The sequence below is a fragment of the Ailuropoda melanoleuca genome, chromosome 14, assembly GCF_002007445.2.
Source record: "Ailuropoda melanoleuca isolate Jingjing chromosome 14, ASM200744v2, whole genome shotgun sequence".
NCBI lineage: Eukaryota > Metazoa > Chordata > Mammalia > Carnivora > Ursidae > Ailuropoda > Ailuropoda melanoleuca.
In genome coordinates, this window is record NC_048231.1 from 88,935,858 (window position 1) to 88,953,988 (window position 18,131).

Sequence of the window (18,131 nt, forward strand, 5' to 3'; positions counted from 1 at the left end):
AATTCTATACAGTCATGGAAAAAAAAAATAAACCAGATCTATATAATCTGTTATGGAACTATCTCCAAGATACATTAAGTTTCAAAAAAAAAAAAAAAATAGCCAAGTGTTAAATAATGTATATAAGTACATTCACATTTGTGTTGAAAAAGACAAGGAGGATATATATGTGCATATATACCTATATATCTATAAATAAAGATATGTATATGTTTGCATATGCAAGAACTATTTCTAAATGTAACCAGAAAGACATCTGTACAATTACAGATTTCTCTATTTCTGGTTACATCTGTAACCTCCCAAATAGGTAACTGGAAGGGTGGAGCCCCAAGGAAAGGGACACTTGCTTTTTACTGTGAACATTCTTCTGCTATTTGCATTTGTTATCATATGCATGTATAAATTTTTCATTACAAAAACCTATTTTAAAAGAGAAGAGAAGGAAGGAGGGAGGGAAGGATGGAAGGAAAGAGCCACAGTCCATGTTCACAGTATGAATGAATACTAATCATTGCTTCTCGGAGTATTAATCAGCCATTGAGTGCCAAGTACAAATCTACCTGTAACAATCTTTAAAGGGACATCAGCTGTGTCAAGACAATTGCAATTTCCAGAGCTCTGGGGAGGAAAGGGCTCAAGGGGAATCCCCCCAAATTGCTTTCTCTCTTCCCTGCAATTCTTTCAATATCAAATCCCTTTTATACCTACGAAATAATAATGCTGCTCTAGCCACTACCAGATATGCATTAGAACCATTTATTTTTTGAACCGAAGGAACTGAGGTACGTGTACGGCAAGAGGCGCTGCACAAGTTAGGAAGAAGCACAGGTGCTTAGACGTGTCTTACTTTTGAATAGGAAGCGTCATGAGGTCTCGGTCCAAGAAGAGCCTCAGAAGGAAGTCGTGAACGTCTCCCAGCGTTTCAGGACCTCCCATGTTTAGCATTAATATTCCAGTTTTTGGCTTCCTACAGAAAAAAAAATGCAATGGTTGATTTGTAACTTTCTATTTTCTCCTCTAGGGTACAATCTTGGTTCAGCTAGCAAACTCACATCTAATCAGTTCAAAGCAAAGGTACAGACCTACAGAGCAGTGCACTGGCATCCCAGGGCTACCTATCTGAGAACGCACGAGGCCTCCGGTTGCACATGGTCCCAGCTCTGACTCTGGCCTCGGTCTCCTAGCTCCATCCATGACGCAGGTCTTCTCTGGGCTTGAAACGTTCCTCCACTAAATGGCCAGTCCTGAACAAAGATCCCATTCCTTGGGGACTGAGAGCCAAGGTATAAATCTACAATTGTGCTGAGGCTGGAGCAACTGTTCATGTGAATGCCTTACAAATACACAAATGACTTGGTCTCTCCAAATGTCAGTTTCTTCATCAATAAGACAGAGAGTCCACTATCACCTCAAAAGGTGGTTTTGAGAATTAAATAGACAGCATACTTATTTAGCATGATCCAAAACATAGAAGTTCTATTATACACAGAGAAGCCATGGGCTTTCCCAGAAATTTAAACCTCCAGGTTATAACACCAGTCCATCTCTAATTCCTTTATCTGCTCCTTCTCTTTAATTATTACATTAAATTATTACTGACACATTACTTCTTGCTACTCTGCTGGCTTCTCCGGAGCCTGCCTTCGCTCCTTCTTCAGAGCCTCCTGCTACAATAAAGTACACTCCTCACTTCGCCCTCACCTCTCCATCTTCCATGGGGAGCCCCTGCTTAGGGGATTCCTGCAAGAAATTGCTCTAATTTATTCAAATAGGTTCCAAGCTAAAGATTCAAGCACTGAATGAACCAGAAGAAGCAAAAAGAAAATCAAGCCGTTCGGGGGAAGTTAAATAAACAAAAGGACTACGCAAACTCTAAACTTCTAAAATCCAGAGCATGGAGCGTACACAGACTAGAGTGAACCAGGCCAAGAGGAGTTCTCCATTCCTAAACCCCTTCAGGGCGCAAGATGGAGCCAGAGTGGGACCAAGTGTCTCCCGCATGCTTTCGGTAGCCGCCAGCAGTCCAAGACTGGAGACTGGAACTCTGAGGCCATAGCCAGAGATGAGAGCCTGGAAAACTGGACGCCTGCGTGTTCCCGTGAATGGTAGCCCTGTGATGGCGGTGAACGAGTCTGCAGGTGGGGCACTAACGGACAAGGGGTGTTTCTTCCATTCACACTTTTATTTTTTTGAATTTGTAAAAATTTAGACATAATTTACAAACCATAAGATTTGCCACTTTAAACTACAATTCAGTGATTTCTAATATATACACCAAGTTATGTGACCATTACAACTATCTAATTCCTAAGCATTTTCATTACCCTGAAAGAATATCCCCCACCCGCACTAGAGCCATTCCCCACTGTCCCTCCTGCTCACTCTTGGCAACTGCTAACCTGCTTTCTGGGTCTACAGATCTGCCTATTCTTCCAAATAGAATCACATAATATGTGGCCCTTTGTGTCTGCTTTCTTTCCCTTAGCATAAAATTTTCAAGGTTCATCCATGTGATAGCATGAATCAGTACTTCTTTCCTTTTTATGGCTGAATAATATTCCACTGCACAGATGGATGTAGTCTCCATTCACTCTTGATAAAGCAGCTAAGAAAAGACCAGACTGAGGTTTATTTAAAACACCATTATTACAAATGCGGAGGGGTCCCACTTTCCAACCCTCCTACATACAGACCACCTCAAACTACTGCAGTGACTGAGCCCATCCATCCTGCCGAGACAGCTCTTGTTTGCAAGACTTTTCCTAATGTGTTCTAAAGCCCATGAGAGCACAAGGACATTTTAATTGCAATTTTTAAACAAACACTAACATCTGGCAATAATGTGAGGCGGCAGAGAGTGTCAAATGTATACAGGTGGACACTGTTTTCTTGAGCGAACACCCTACAGGGGAATGAGGCAGAAATCTGAATTCTCAGCCTAAATTTTCAAAATAAGAACCAATTCTTGGGGTAAGGGGAGTGTTGCATGCCAGTGAAGTCAGGGATCTTCCCATTTAGACCCCATTATAAGGATGAACTTGGTTCACCTTTCACATCATTGTCTTAGACCAGCGTTTCTCTTCCTCGGCACTATCGCATTTTGGGCTGGACGATCCTTTGCTGTGGAGGGCCGTGTTGTACGCCGTAGGGTTTCAGTAGCATCCTGGCCTCTATTTGCTAGATGGCAACAGTGCGCGCGTGCACACGCACACACGCACACACACACACACACACACACCCGCCAAGTTGTGACAACCAAAAACGTCTCCAGACATCGCCAAATATGTCCGGAGGGTGGGAGGGGAGGGTACCCCCCTCCCTCTACTGAGAACCACTGTGTTAAAGGGGGTTTACTTCTCCTTTTTACTAAACCAAGCAACTATTCTGGACGAGGGTCATTGTCCTACAACTTTCCCACCTCCTCTGACCAAGAGTCCTATCAGTGAATTAAAGCTGGTATTTAGTTTTCCTTTCTTGATACCTGAAAATTCCATATTCATTATATTGTGAAATTGTAATACTCCCTAATCTTTCTACTTAGACCACCAGTGTTCTGGGATCCTGTCTGTCACCCTCAAAATCTGTGACTCACAATAAATTAAGCGCATTTTTCCATGGATTGCTGCCAGTTAACAGATTACTGGTTAAGAAACCCCAAGCTAAGAGACTTAACTAAGCCACAGAGGGTATCAATGTGCAAACGAGATTTAGAACTGTTTTCCATCTATAACACCTGAGCTCAGAACAAGAGTGGCTTTAAATTGGATGTTACTCTGCCCTGCAAACCCACGTTTTGTAAACCATGATGATCTTACACATGAAAGAGATGCATACGATTTGAAAATACCTAAATACACATGCACTTAATTCCAAACTGTGTTGTGCATGACGAATGGCGCATTAGCTGTCCTTGTCTGACACCCTCTATGCGAGAATGTGAAGTGCAAAGCTTTAGGCATGGTCTCTCTGTCTCTCGTCCCCTCCAGACAGAGGCCATCTGACACCAAGCTCTGAATGTCAAGCCCCCTTTGTTTGAATGTAAAAGTATAAATAGCACAACGTATTTAAAACTTCTCACATGAAAAGGTTTCAACACTTTGCCATTGTTATATTCTGGGACTCTCAAAATATGAGGTTTTTCCTTTGAAATACTAATTGTCCATAATGTAAACTTGAGATGATCAATTAATAAAGATACAGAATAATTCTATTATACTGTATATAGTCAGCATAAAGATATATAAAGATAAAGAGGGGCACCTGGGTGGTTCAGTTGGTTAAGCATCTGCCTTTGGCTCAAGTCATGATCTCCGGGTCCTGGGATCGAGCCCCACATCAGGCCCTCTGCTCAGTGGGAAGTCTGCTTCTCCTTCTCCCCACCACCCCCTCCATTGTGCTCTCTCTTGCTCTCTCAAATAAATAAATAAAATCTTTACAAAATTAAAAATTAAAAAATAAAATACTCAAGCTATTAAAATAATGGTGAATATTTATATTTACATGGTGGATATATTATTAAATTTAAAAAGAAGAAACTATAAAAATACTATGCACAGGACTGTCACACTTTGGTAAATATACACTGAATAAATATCAATAGGTATGGACATAGAGACATAATACTGGGTGATGAGATTCTCAATCACTGATTTTTTTAATCTTTTTTTTTGCCTGTCTATATTTCCTAAAATGAACCCATTTCTTCTGTATAAATATGATATAAAGTTAATTAATGGAATTTATATATTTTTCAGATTTTTATTTAATTTTAATAATTTTAATATTAAGGCTATTTATATCATTGGCTTCTGCTACTAGGATAATAGAGTAATGAAATAATGATTCTCCCTGGGTTCCACACTGAATCAGGTTCTTCAGGTTACACCAAATACTCACCCTAAACCCTAAGTACTTAAAGCACTTTGTACCACAGCAGAGGTGAGAAAGGAGAGGCCTGGGGGTAAGGAGGAATGGTGTCCATGCCGCCAGGACAGAGACAGCATCTGCTTCCTGCTTTCCTCACCAGATTCGATCATTTAGGAGGCCAGAGAGTTGAAAAGGGATGAGGGCGCCACACCTAAGGCTCTGTCCCCCCAAAACCTTAGTTTACTCAGTGTTTAACCAATGTACCCAGGATCACACAATGAAAAATAACAAACACAAAATAAGACTATTCATTTTCATAGCTGTATTGCTTTCATGGAACGTCTGGTCTAGAAGGAAGGTCAAGGAGTTAATAGTTGACAGAGACTTTCCTTCCGCCACCTCACTCCACTAGTGCTGAAGCATGCTAGTTCTGGTACTCATCTAAATAACTGCTTTTTAGAGTCTTGTGTTGCCTCTGTACCAAGAAAGACTTAAGAACAGCTGTGGCTTCTGTTACGGAAGGGGGCGCCCAACAACAACGCCACGCCTGCTGACGTCCACCAGCAAACAGCAGGGGTGAAGTACGAAACTGGTACTTTATTCCTTTAATAAATCTCAAATCACATTATGTCATTTCTAATTAGGTTCACGGCGTTAACCGTGAAAAACAATGGGCAGAGTTTACTACAGAAATTCTTGACAGATTATTCTTTATCCTATACAGGATATACATTTCATAGGTGTAATTATGTTAGGTTCATAAATACATTTCCAGCATACATATAATTTGTGTTACATGACATATTCCAGAACTAAATTCCTACATGATCTGCAGACTGTACTGAGCTATGTGTCCTTTAACATAAGCCCTGTGGGATTTTCACTTGTCAATCATACCTCAATAAAGCTGGGGAAAAAATTTTTAATAAACAATTTTAAAATCTATAAAAAATTTCAAAAAAATTTTAAAACCTTAGGGGTGTGTGTGTGTGAGAGAGAGAGAGACAGAGAGAGAGACAGAGAGAGAGAGAGCTGTAGTTTTCCAGCTACTGAAAGAAAGCCAAGAAAATCACACCCCACTCCTTACACACTGGCATTTCCCAGCAGCTTTCCTCCTAAGGCAGCTTGTATCCGCTCACGGGTGTTGGCATCAAGAAAAAGAAATTCTTATTAGTACCTAAAATTAGAGTCATACCTCTTCCCTGGTTGAACTTGCAGTTTGGGGCTTCTGGCACGTTGGGCTGTTTCTGTGGCAGCTGCCGCCGTGGCTCCAATCGACTGGCACCTCCATGGCTGGCAGGTCCTTGAGCTGCCATGCACCACTGTGACAAAATTAAAGTAAGAGCATGAAATCTAGCCGGGAAGTAATCACTTTGGAAGAGGTCCTCAGAGCATCAGTCCTGGATTTAAAATTTAAAGAGACACTGCAGCACAGGTGATTTTCCCAGCATTTCTCCGCACATGGGTAAAGGCACTCATCTTTACCTCTGCGGGGATGAGGTGGTGCCCCCAGGACAGTGTATCAGGACCTGCAAGGAGCCTTTTTAGAAACACACCTCCTCGCTCTGCCTCAGCAGATTTTGACAAGATCCCTCATGAGAATCACTGCACGTTTCTGGAAGTTTCTGGCAGCAGCGTGCTGCTCTTGTGAAAGGTGAGAAGCTTGCAGGACAGGCTAAGAGCCACTGATTTAGGGAGTGGCAGTCGAGCCAGTTTTCCACTGTCAGTTGCACAGACCTCATCTGCCTATAAGGCTTCTCCCATAAAGCACTGGTGCTGAGAACCCCAGCCCTGCCCTCGGACTGTGACAAGGGCGAGGACTCTACTTGAGAGGCCCATTCTGAGCAGCTCTCCCCATGGGGTATGCAATCTCCACAGCCAAGGATTCACGGACCCCTGAGTCCACGGCCCACGTTCCTGACCAGTCTCCCAGGAACCAGAACCCCAGAATTCCCTGTCCCCAGAGCCCCACACTCACTGCTGAGGTCTACACAGGCCTCCTTCCTAGATCTAGCCTCCTGAGAGCTGACTGGGCCGTCAGTGCACGAGATTCTTGACCTGAAGGGTAGCTATTTGCGGGGCAAGAACAGAGCTTGTACACACAGACTGGAGTGTCCACTCGGGTGTATGCACAAGACTCTTCACCATGCAGGGCAGAACCAGCAGTGAAAAGAGAAGCAGGGAAGCCTGCAGGCCAGGGGCAGCTCTCCCAAGGCCGTGACATTTCTGTAGGAACTCTGAAGAGCTCAACAGTGCACCCTTTCAGGGCGTGATGAAGGTCTAGTTGCCAGTAGTGGAGAAGAGAACACACTTCCCAGCTTGTTAGCTTGCTATCCCACATATGATGTGTGGGTCTCCATTGGCACTTTTGTCCTGGCCTCCACAAGAGTTAGGTGTGGATCTGGTGAAGCCACCTGAACTGTGAGGAGTCCATGGGCCCTATTTAGTTGTAGCATGAAGAATATTCATCCTTAAATGACATATGGTGAAATTAAACTGAAGCTATACAGTAGGTCCTCAAGATGGCAATGTGGGACAGTGGTTACTGCTGTGCCCCACACTGTACACATGACCTCTCCCTTCCCAGTTCTCAAACTAGCTGGTCTGAAACCAGCTTGAGATCAGTCTCCTTCTACCCTCCTCCTACTTATGAGTCAGAGGCGTCCTGGTAAAGGACTCGGGCTATGGACCAGCAGATCTGACTGCATCCAGCTCTGCCACTTACGAGTAATGTACTGGCCATACTCTTTCTGAGCCTTAGTTTCCTCAGTAAAATGACAACACCTTGCTACCAGGATCCTTACGGCAGATGAGACCAGTGACGCGCTCGGCACAGCGCCAGCCATGTATGATCAGTGCTCACATTAGTTTCATTTGTAAGTGTCTAGGGCATAGGAACTACACCTGCTCCGATTTTTTTCACCTACCCTGTCTATAAGACATAGGAGAATGGTAGCGCCAGGCCCCTTAGGTTTCCAGCTATCCATATTGTGCACATTCCCAACAGAGCCAATTACGTGAGCTTGTGCTGAATAGCCCTTATTAACTCAAAGTGGAAGTGCAAAAGATTGACATAAAGAAGTTCAATGCTGCTCAAATGAAGTCTCAAACCAACTCACGTCTCCTTATTTTAGACGAGTTCAATTCTGAACTGCATGAGATTTAACCAGGTTCTCAATCATGCCACAATGTCTGCAATTCCTTATATGAATGAGATTATACTGTATTCCATGGGGTATCAGAATAGAATTTGGGCATTACATGATTTGACTGCTGGTAGTAAGATTTCCCCCTGTGAATCTTAAAAAGGGAGTGGCAGAAGGGAATCAGGGTGAGACTAGAGTCCTCAGCTAGTACATTAGTATTTCCTAGGACAGTTCGGGAGCTGGGGGCTTTTGAAGCTGCTGATCTATTACCATGCCCTATACTTACACAATCCTCTGTGGCTGAACAATTTCTCAGGGCAATGCTGCTAATAACGGATCCTCTGTGCTCAGGACTTAGGGCTAATACACCCACCTCTCAAGAACTTCTCCATGACACTCCTCTCCCCTAATGATCTGAAGGTTCCAGAGAAACAAAGAGTAGTTTTCAACCAAACGATTAGTATACATGTAGCTAAAGTTGTTTAAAGTAACTATTCAAACAAAGGACCAACTGAGACTCTGGAATATACCTGGTTCACAGCTTAAGAGAAATCTAAAGGCACAGACAGCATTGTGTGGCATAGAGCGTATGTGTTCCAGAGCCACAGAGATCTAGTGGAAATCCCAGATAGCACCAAACAGGCTGTGTGGAAGTACTTGGACAACTCAAAGAACTACTCCAAGCCTCACTTTTCTCATCTGTAAAACAGTGATAAGGCCAACCCTGCAGGACCGCTGTGAAGATTAGGAAAAATTTTTGAAATCTATGTCCAGCCCCAAGAACAGTACCAGGCACACAGCATGTGGTTAAACAAGAAGAATACTCAACAGCAGGGACTTGCCCACTTATGAGCTAAGACCAGGTATACTAACCCTACGTATGACACGAACTGCGAGTCTACTAGCTGTGGAAGGCCTACAAATCATGAAGGCTATATATCTAAGAAAATGCAGAAGAGAATATAAAGAAAGCAAAACTTCCCAACTCCTGGACAAACCCAAAAGGTGAAGCATTCAAAAGTTTACCTGTGACTTAAGTTCATGGGTACCAACTGGTTCTCTAAAACCAAATTATTTAATATTTTGGATGCTTAGGGGTGAGGCAGGGGAGGGTATAAAAGCACACAAGTACTTAAGTATATAATGGAGCCCTTTTCTATCACAAAGGAGATGAGGCTTATTTCAAAAGGTACTTATAAAAATAGGTACCATTTTAAAAATTAACAGAAATAATGTACTATATGGTAACTATTAATAAACACTTGGAGAGGGGAGGCTTTCAAAAAAGAATTATTTTCTAGTACAGCACCAAAATGTTCTAGTGTCCTTAATTTAAACACTAATACTCTTTTTTTATTATTCCAGAAATTTTTTCTAACAATGAAAGACATAGATGCTTAGTGTAGAAAATTTGGAAAGAAAAGGCAAAAAGAAAAAACACTAATTCATTAATCTACCAACTTTCTAATTTAAAAAAATATATAGTATACACAGCACGTGGCCCACCCCAGGAGCTTCTTACTGATTCTGTCATATGCTAAAAACATAGTATAAAACTTCACTTTTACACTTTTACTTTCAGAATTTGTTTTCAGAAATGCTACTCAATTTTTTCTAACCCGGATAATGTTAATTCCTTCATTTCAACAAGATGATTAAAGTATTACAACTACATCTTAAAATCAGAGTTCATAATTCAACGGACCCCAAATCTTCACGTTGCTATGGTTCCTGAATCCCTAATCTGGACAACAAATCATTTAAAGTTTCTCATACTGTTCTGTGACCTCAAACGTAGAACCTGTCAGATTTTGCCACAGAAAAGGCCTAAGAAAGAAAACACTAATTCAATACACCTTTCAGCCCCGTTACTGACACTGCGCTTCCTCTTCTTAAAAGATAATGCCTTTTGCTCCCAGTTCCCTTAGTGACCTGACCCTCAGTATAAACTGGGTCCTTATTATTTTCCTCCCAAATCGCCTGTAATAAGATATATTAATTCAAAGTGGATTCTCTCCACTCCTTCTCAGTAGGCAACAGACTGATGAGCTGGGGAACTGCTTAGAAAAAATAAGTCAGGTCTGTGTCCAGTCACCATTCAGCAGCAGTGGGCACACTGCGGCCTCCGTCACCAGGGAGGGAACCCCAGGACAGATGTCCGTGGTGATGACGACGATGATGCCTCAGTTACCATCCTCAGTGTCAAGTCACTAACACTCCCCCCCTCCCGGTAATGCTCCCAACAACCCCGTGACGCTTATTATTGATTCTACAGATAAGAACTAGGGAGGTGACAAATTTGGGCACTGCTCCTGGCCACCCAGCTGACCCGTGGTGCTCCAGGACCCCTCCCGGCAGCGCCCCAGGGCCCCCAGATGACCCACGTACCCCCTCTCGCCCTCCCAGGGGACGACCCCTTTCCGGTCCCTTCTCCACGGCGCCCCTCGCCCCGTCGCGCGGAGTTTCCTGCGCCGCTCCCGGAAGCCCCCAAGTCGGGGGACCCCGGCGCCAGCTGCCCGCTACCCCCGCCGTCGCAGGGACCCCGGCGGCGGTGGCGGCCGCGACAGCCTGACTTACTCCGATCGCGGAGCAGGGCGGCCGCAGCTCTCACGGCCGCAGCCATGTTTGTGCCGCCCGAAAGCATTCCCGGGGCAGCCTCGGCCCGGGACCCGGGTTCCTCCCGCGGTGGCGCGATCGGGTGTCGGCCCCCAAGGCGCCGGGCTGCTGGCACTACCACCCCAGGCCTTATCTTGCGTCGCTGCCCCCAGAGCCCTCGTGGTGCGCCTGCTCATTCGCTGCCCGCCGGGCAGGGCTGGGGCCTCGGGGGCGGGGCCAAGGAAGACACGCCCCTCACGGGAGCCCGTCCTGCGGTCCCGGGGGTGAAAGGGGCCCGGTGCTGCGCTTATGGCCGCGCGCCCCCCACCCGGCACTTCCCGGCACTGGAGCCTCGCTCAGCCCCTGATCACCCTGAACAAATGCCCTGGTTGCATCAGCCAAACCTGGTCAAGGCAGGAACCGCAGCCACAACTCAGCAAAGGACTTTACAGACATTTCTAGTACTTTTACTGAGATATGAGGACGCTTTTGCCACAATTCTCCAGTGTGCTTGTTGCCTCACAACTGTGCTGGCCCAGTTTTGTTACGCTTGGTTTTCAGAATAGGAAAAGGAATTGTTTTATATGAGACGCTTATGAATGGCATATTATTCAATTTCTCTGTAGCATCTCTATGTAGCAGAGTTTGACAGGTGGGACCAGCAAGCAAATATTATACAGCTAACCTGAGAAAAAAAGAAAATAGGAAAAGTGAAGGCCAGTCCAGCAAATGCGTTTTTGGGAGGGATGGCATGGTGAAGTTTGTGGGTATATCTGCACACCTTTGCAAGGTAGCTATCCGGCCCCAATCCCGCACACGCGACAGGCACCTCCCTCATTTCTAGCCATTCCTGCATTCCCACACGTCCACCTGCCCACCCTGCCCATTGTTCTGTGCGTCCTGAAGTACAAGACCAACCTTGAAACAAAAGGGTCTCAAACATTATTCACTCGTTGAACAAGCATTGACCACCTACTGTGTGCACTGGAAAAACAACAGACAAGTGGCTTACATGGGGGTTAAAGGAGAAACAAAATAATCAGAATATGTATTATTTGGAGCGATGATAAGCGTTAGAAAGAAGAAGGAAGCAACATGAGGAAGATGGGGGAAAGGGAGGCTAATGCAATTTGAAATAGATGGGTCAGAGAAGTTCTCACTGACATCCAGAGGCCTGAAGGAGATAAGGGGGCAAGCTTCATGGAATATTCTGGAAGATGGAATCTAGATTGAGTTGAAAATCACCTATCTGTAGCATAAAATTTATGTTCCTGATTGAGTTAGTTTATTATTAGAGTTGGTCCTCCTTATGGTTATAAGCCAAATGTAAAATATCATATTACATGGATTGTCTTTCATATTACCTACATGATCTTCAGATCCAAGTGGGGGTTGTTCCCCGAGAAATGGACGGCAAAACTTGCTCCAAGTACCGAACTGCTTTCCTATATGTTTTGCTGGCTCTCTACTCTCGTAATGAAAATCATATTCATTTATTTTGTCCTTTAGAGGTGATCTTTTTAATGTACTTCTCTGCCTAAAGCTTAAACCCGTTTAAATAAGCTGCCCAAAAAAGCTCTACATTTTCAACTGCTGTGGTGGACAAAGTGTAGACCGGTCCAAAGAACGAGGAAGGATTGAGGGGGTTAGATGTTTGATATGCGTAGGCTCTTCTCAGCTACTCTGGAAGGCTCTGGATAAGTCAGCCTTACATCCCCAGGGCTGTGCCTCTTCTGCTAGGTGAAGATAACAGGGATCTTCTGGCCCCTCCTAGGGAAATGTCGATGATTAGTGACAATGCACAAAGGTGCCAAAATCTCACATAACTAACAGCTGGGACGAGCATCTGACCAGAGAGGAGAAAGGAACTACCAACACATGCTTTATTAAATATATCAACATAATAACATTTAAAAATGAATTTGCACCATTTCATACATTTTATTTACACCTTTTATTTTCATTTTTCCTAACTTGAAAAAGACTCATTCAAAATCCCTAATGTATAAAACCTCCCTGATACACATATTAAGAATCATAGGTCAAAAAATAAAAATAAATACATACATACATAAATGGAATAGATGGAAACAGAGCTTCGTTATTTTTCCAGAACAGAGAGTATCATAAAAATTGTTATTTCTAATCTATGGCTTATTTCTTACAGACATCAAATATAATAGCTTTCCAACAAGTAAATTTTTATGTTTTAAGAAATGAAAGCAAATAAAATGTGTTTTATACAGGTCCTTTTCAAAACGGATCAGAAAACACAGCCCTTAACCCAGAAATTATGAATTCTGAAGATTTATTTATTTATTTATTTATTTATTTATTTATTTGAGAGAGAGAGAGCACAAGAAGGAGGAGAAGAGGGAGAGGGAGAGAGAATCTCGAGCAGACTCCGAGCTGAGTATGGAGCCTGATGCAGGGCTCGATCTCACTCCCCTGATGTCACGACCCTGAGATCATGACCTGAGCCAAAACCACAAGGTGGACGCTTAAATGACTACGCCACCCAGGTGCCCCAGAAACTATGAATTCTAAATATGGGTTTACTAAGAAAACCAGAAAAGCCCTTAAAAGGCTAAAGAAATTTATAAAAATATATGAGATTTATATATGTGTCTGTGTGTATGTGCGCATATGTACATCTAAATGCATTTTTTTTTCTGGCTTACATATTTGTTAACAAAGGTATATAGCACTTCCCTTAGCAAACAGAAGGCCAAAAGCACAGTCTCTGGGCCAACTCGATAAGCTGCACCCCCACCACACAGGAGAGGGTTTGTCTGAGCCCGGGTGACTTAATTAGCGAAGAAAGCACTCTCCTGTCACAGACAACACTCTGAGTTCAGCCTTTGGTCCTAAATAAAATGAACTTGTTGGTTTCAGCTCAATGCTTCAGGGAAGGGCAGGGGGATCACCTAATTCATTATTTGTCATGATTGGCACCTCTGAGCTACACACACTAAATTTAGATTACTCAATTCTGTCTCCTTAATCAGAAAAACAACAGGGCAAGAAGGGGCGGTGTGCAGTACCAGAGAAACAGTGGCTGGGCGAGGCAGACAAATGGTGAGCTATAACGATCACTCAGAGACATCGGATCGATGGTCCCCACAATTGTTTTACAGCAAAGAGGCCACCCAATTCAGGCCAATGTGGTGTGCATCTTGACTTCCTCTCTTCACTACACAGAGCCTTGAGCCCATAAGTGATGATGGGTTTATTAGTCCAGCTATACACATTTCCTGAGAGTCCATGATAAGCAAAGCATGGCATCAGGCAACAGGAAGGATAAAAACATAAAGGGTAAGCTGTACTCTCAAGGAGCTCATTCGTTTATGAAACAAATACGCATGGAGAGCTTGCCCACATCAGACACGTGGTAGGCACTGGGTTTGCAGCAATGAATTGGACTGTCTCTACTTTCATGGAGCTTACATTTTTTAAGGCAAGGAAGACAATAAATGAAAGATATACGATATAATGTTGGTAGGATTTGGACCATGTAGAAAAATACAAGAGGCAAGGGAGTGGAGAGGGGCAGGAGCTGCTATTCAGGGGTGCACGTTGGCCGTGGCCTCTCTGCAAAGGTGGCGTGGAGCAGAGACCTGTGGGGAGTGAGGGAGGCTCTCTGTGGAAGGGCTTTGCAAGCAGGGTGATGAGCAAGGCAGGAACACCTTTGAGGCTTGTGTTAGTTTCCTAGGGCTGCTGGAACAAAAATACCACAAACAAAGTGGCTTAAAGCCACAGAAATGTATAGCTTGGAAGGCTTGAAGTCCCACATCAAGGTGCCAGCAGGACCCTGCTCCCTCTGAAATCTGTAGGGGAGAATCTTTCCCTGTTTCTTCCCAGCTACTGGGAGTGGCCAGCAATCCTTGATGTTCCTTGGTTTGCAGCTGCATCCCTGGATCTCTGCCTCCATCTTTGTCCATGTGTCTGTCTTTTTGTAACCACTTTCCCCTCTTCTAAGGACACCAGTCATGTTGGACTAAAGGCCTACACTAATGACCTCATCTTAACTTAATTGTACCTGCAGAGACCCTATTTTCAAATAAGGTCACTTTTGCAAGTTGCAGAGGTGAAGATTTCAGCATATCTTTTTAGGGGACACAATCCATAACGAGGCCTTTGAGGGACAGCAAGGAGACCCACGTATCTTGAGCAGAATGCGTGGGGTGAGTGGCAAGAGATTTGGGCCAATCAATGCAGGACTTTGTAGGTGATGCATGACTGTGTCCTACTGGGTGTTGTCCCTCTAGCAGAGTGATCCATGCTTATGTTTCAGAGGTTCACTTTGCAGTGTGGAAAAGAAACTGCAGCTCCTGAGCCGGTATTAAGACACTACATGACCAAAGGCATTCATTTTCTCCTATAGGTTCGTTCATTTTCTCCTGTGTGTTTTTGTTTTGTTTTGTATTGTTTTAAGCTCACATTGGGCAAAGAGTGGCTTTCTCCGAAGAGTTCTCTGCTCCCTGCGTGGTGGAAGGATCCTAAGAGATTTTCTGGTTTGCCTCTGCCAGGATCCAGGGATCCCACCAGTCTTAGACGGGGTTGGTGTTCGTTTCTCGGGTTTGGAGTGCTGTTCCTTGCAGGTAGGTAAGAACAGGGGGAGTTGACTCTTTCCAGGAAGCTTTCATTCTGTATGCAGAGCCCTGGGCAGATGACAGGCTTCCTTGACCTTCTTTGGCCAATTTTCTAGGTCTCTTATCACAGAAAAGCCAACCCGGTGAGGCCCCACTTCATGCAAACAGGGGTCTGGCCCTTCCTGTCTAGGTGTGGGCATTCTAGGAGCTGGGTACAGGATGCATTCACTTTGTGGAAATTCATGGAATTGCATGCTTATGATGTATGCCCTTTTCTGTATGAATGTTCTATTTCAACACAACTTTTTAAAAAGTGCCTTCTCTGGGCCTGGGTGGCTCAGCCGGTTAAGCATCTGCCTTCAGCTCGGGTCACGATCCCAGAATCCTGGGATTGAGCACCATGTTGGGCTTCCTGCTCAGCAGGGAGCCTGCTTTGCCCTCCCCCCCACCCCAGCTCGTGCTCTCTCCCTAATAAATAAGTAAAATCTTTTAAAAAAAAATTAAAAAGCACCTTCCCTGTCTCTTTATCAGGGGCTCAGTTCCCACTGTCACCCTCACCCTTGACTGACAACCCTGGCTTTGAGAGCCTAGGACATCCCTGCCCTCCAATTCTGATGCCTAGAGATGTGCCTTTCACACTCAGCTAAGATTTGGGGGTGGAAGGAATTATTCTATTTATTCAGTAAATCAATCTGTTTACAGTGGGGGAGCAAGAGGTGAGCAGAAGTCTCCCTGATACAAGTCTGTGATGATTTCAGACTGAGAGGAGGAAGGAACGCTTTGTCACCCCAGTGGTCTCAGAACTCACGAGAAGAGGAGCACTGGAATGTCCTCCACGTGAGGGGAGACCACAGAGACAGCAAAGCACAGCATGCCTGAGAGCGAGGCATTCTCTTCACCACTGCGCCAGGGATGGGAAGGGTTGAGAGTTAAGCTGAGGGGCAAGCTGAAAAGTTCTCAGAACTTGGACCTTTGTCTGTAGGCTAACGGATGGTGATAGTCATGGCAGTCAGCGTTCGGGGCTGTGCTCTGAGGGAAACAGTTGAGCAAGTGCGTGCAGGCTACAGACGGCGAGATGGGCGCGGCAGGGAGAACAGACAGGAGACAGTGCTGGCGGTGTTTTTGTTTTCAAGCACACATCTAGAAGGATGGGGGAAGAAAGGAAAGGGAATCATGGCAACAGGACTTGGGAAGCTGCAAGGCAGATGGCTCCATGGTTAAAGATATAGCAGGCCCAAGAGAACCGAATCCTACCCTGGCCATCCTAAGACAGGAACCACGGAGGTTCACATGACAATCCCGAGGCGGTTCAGGATGGGCAGATACCTCCGGAAGTGGGGATGCCAAGAGATGCCAGAGCGAGATGGATTGAAAGAAAGATAGAGAAGTCCGACTGCCCAGGTCCCCCCATGGCAGCAGCCGACTGCCCCCCACGCACCCAGTGGCCGGCTGGAGGTCATGCTGCTGGGAGGCCACACCTGGCTCTGACCTGACGATGCCAGGTGCAGTGCCGAGCACGTGCACACCTCCTACCCACACAGCCGAGCATTTGCATCCGTCCTGGGAATTCTCGGCAGGTAAGTAAGCACCACCTGACAACTGAGGAAAGCCGCTAACAGGAGAGAGACCCAGCCAAGTAGAAGAAAACAATATGGAAGGAACAAGGAAGACGCAGGAAGAAAACTTGGGTAAGAAACCATAAAGATGTAAGTTTTTGAGGCCAGAATAAGAATTAAAAATTTTTTTCTTTCCCCTTTACTCTAAGAGATGAAAAACCCAATAGAAAGACTGAAGGAAAGTAACTCCCAGAAAATAGCAAGCAAAAGAAAAAAAAAAGAAAAGTAAAAGATAAAAGAACATTTAAAAGGCCTAATATCTGAAGGGGCGGCTGGCGGGCACAGTTGAGCGTCTGACTCTTGGTTTCCACTCAGGTCATGATTTCAGGGTCATGAGATCGAGCCCCGTGTCAGGCTCTGGCTCAGCATGGAGTCTGCTTGGGATTTTCTCTCCCTCTGCCTCTGCCCCTCCCACTCATGCTCTCTCACGCTCTTTCAAATAAATAAAATCTTTAAAAATAAATACATAAATCTTAATAAATCTTTAAAAATAAATACATAAAGAAATAAAAGGCCTAACACCTGAATAGCAGTTTTAGAAAGAAAGCAAAACAGAAGGGAGACTTTCAGTGAAGCAATTTTAGAAACTTTTTCACAATTCAAGGGCATGATTTCCTGGATGTGATGGGCCTGTCAACCACCCAGTGGGATGGATGCAAAGTCTCAAGAAATAGCATCATGAAATTTCGGAAGAGTGGGGACAAGTTTCCAGAATAGACAGGTCATATGTCAAGGACCAGGTATGAGAATGCCTAGGAATTCTCAGCACCAGCACTGGAAGCCAGGACTTTGAAATCCTGAGGGGAAAATGCTTGCTAGCCCACATTTTTTATTGGGAGACTATGATTCGAGCAGGAAGATAGATTAATAGCATGTTTAGATAAGCAAGTTTCTTGGTGAATCTCCTTTCCCCACACCCTTGCTCAGTGAACTGCTGGAGGATATGTACCACCAAAATGAGGAGGTGAACCAAGGAGGGAAAGAGGGGATATAGGAAATAAGATGTCCAATACAGAAATAGGGTGTCCAGTACAGAAAGGCAAAGGGGATAGTGAAAGATGACCCCAAGGAAACTGTTCCAAGAACAGAGTGGTTAATTCAAACTAAAGCAGACAGAGACTCCAGAACTTCCTACGGGAAGATGTAACTATGTCTACCTGGTGTTCCTCACTAATCATCACATTAGTAATGAACCATGAGGTAGAAAGAAACTTTTCAGCATAAGAAATCCAATTGTTTAATTCACCAGCAATTACCAACTACTACTAAAGTATTTGGACATCATGACATCTTTTTCCCTAGAAGGGCTGAAT

At 44.5% G+C, this 18,131-nt stretch overlaps 1 protein-coding gene across 1 annotated transcript in view; it reads right to left on the reverse strand.

The window, feature by feature from the left end:
- Positions 1 to 10,816, reverse strand: part of FECH (ferrochelatase) — a 32,479-nt gene extending 21,663 nt beyond the window's left edge. The window contains exons 1-3 of the mRNA XM_002920260.4: positions 10,593 to 10,816; positions 6,065 to 6,191; positions 851 to 970 (exon numbers count right to left, since the gene is read on the reverse strand). Of these exons, the coding sequence (XP_002920306.1) occupies positions 851 to 970; positions 6,065 to 6,191; positions 10,593 to 10,659 (314 nt within the window). The 5' untranslated portion in view covers positions 10,660 to 10,816. The remainder of the gene's footprint in view (positions 1 to 850; positions 971 to 6,064; positions 6,192 to 10,592) is intronic.
- Positions 10,817 to 18,131: the final 7,315 nt, after the last annotated feature.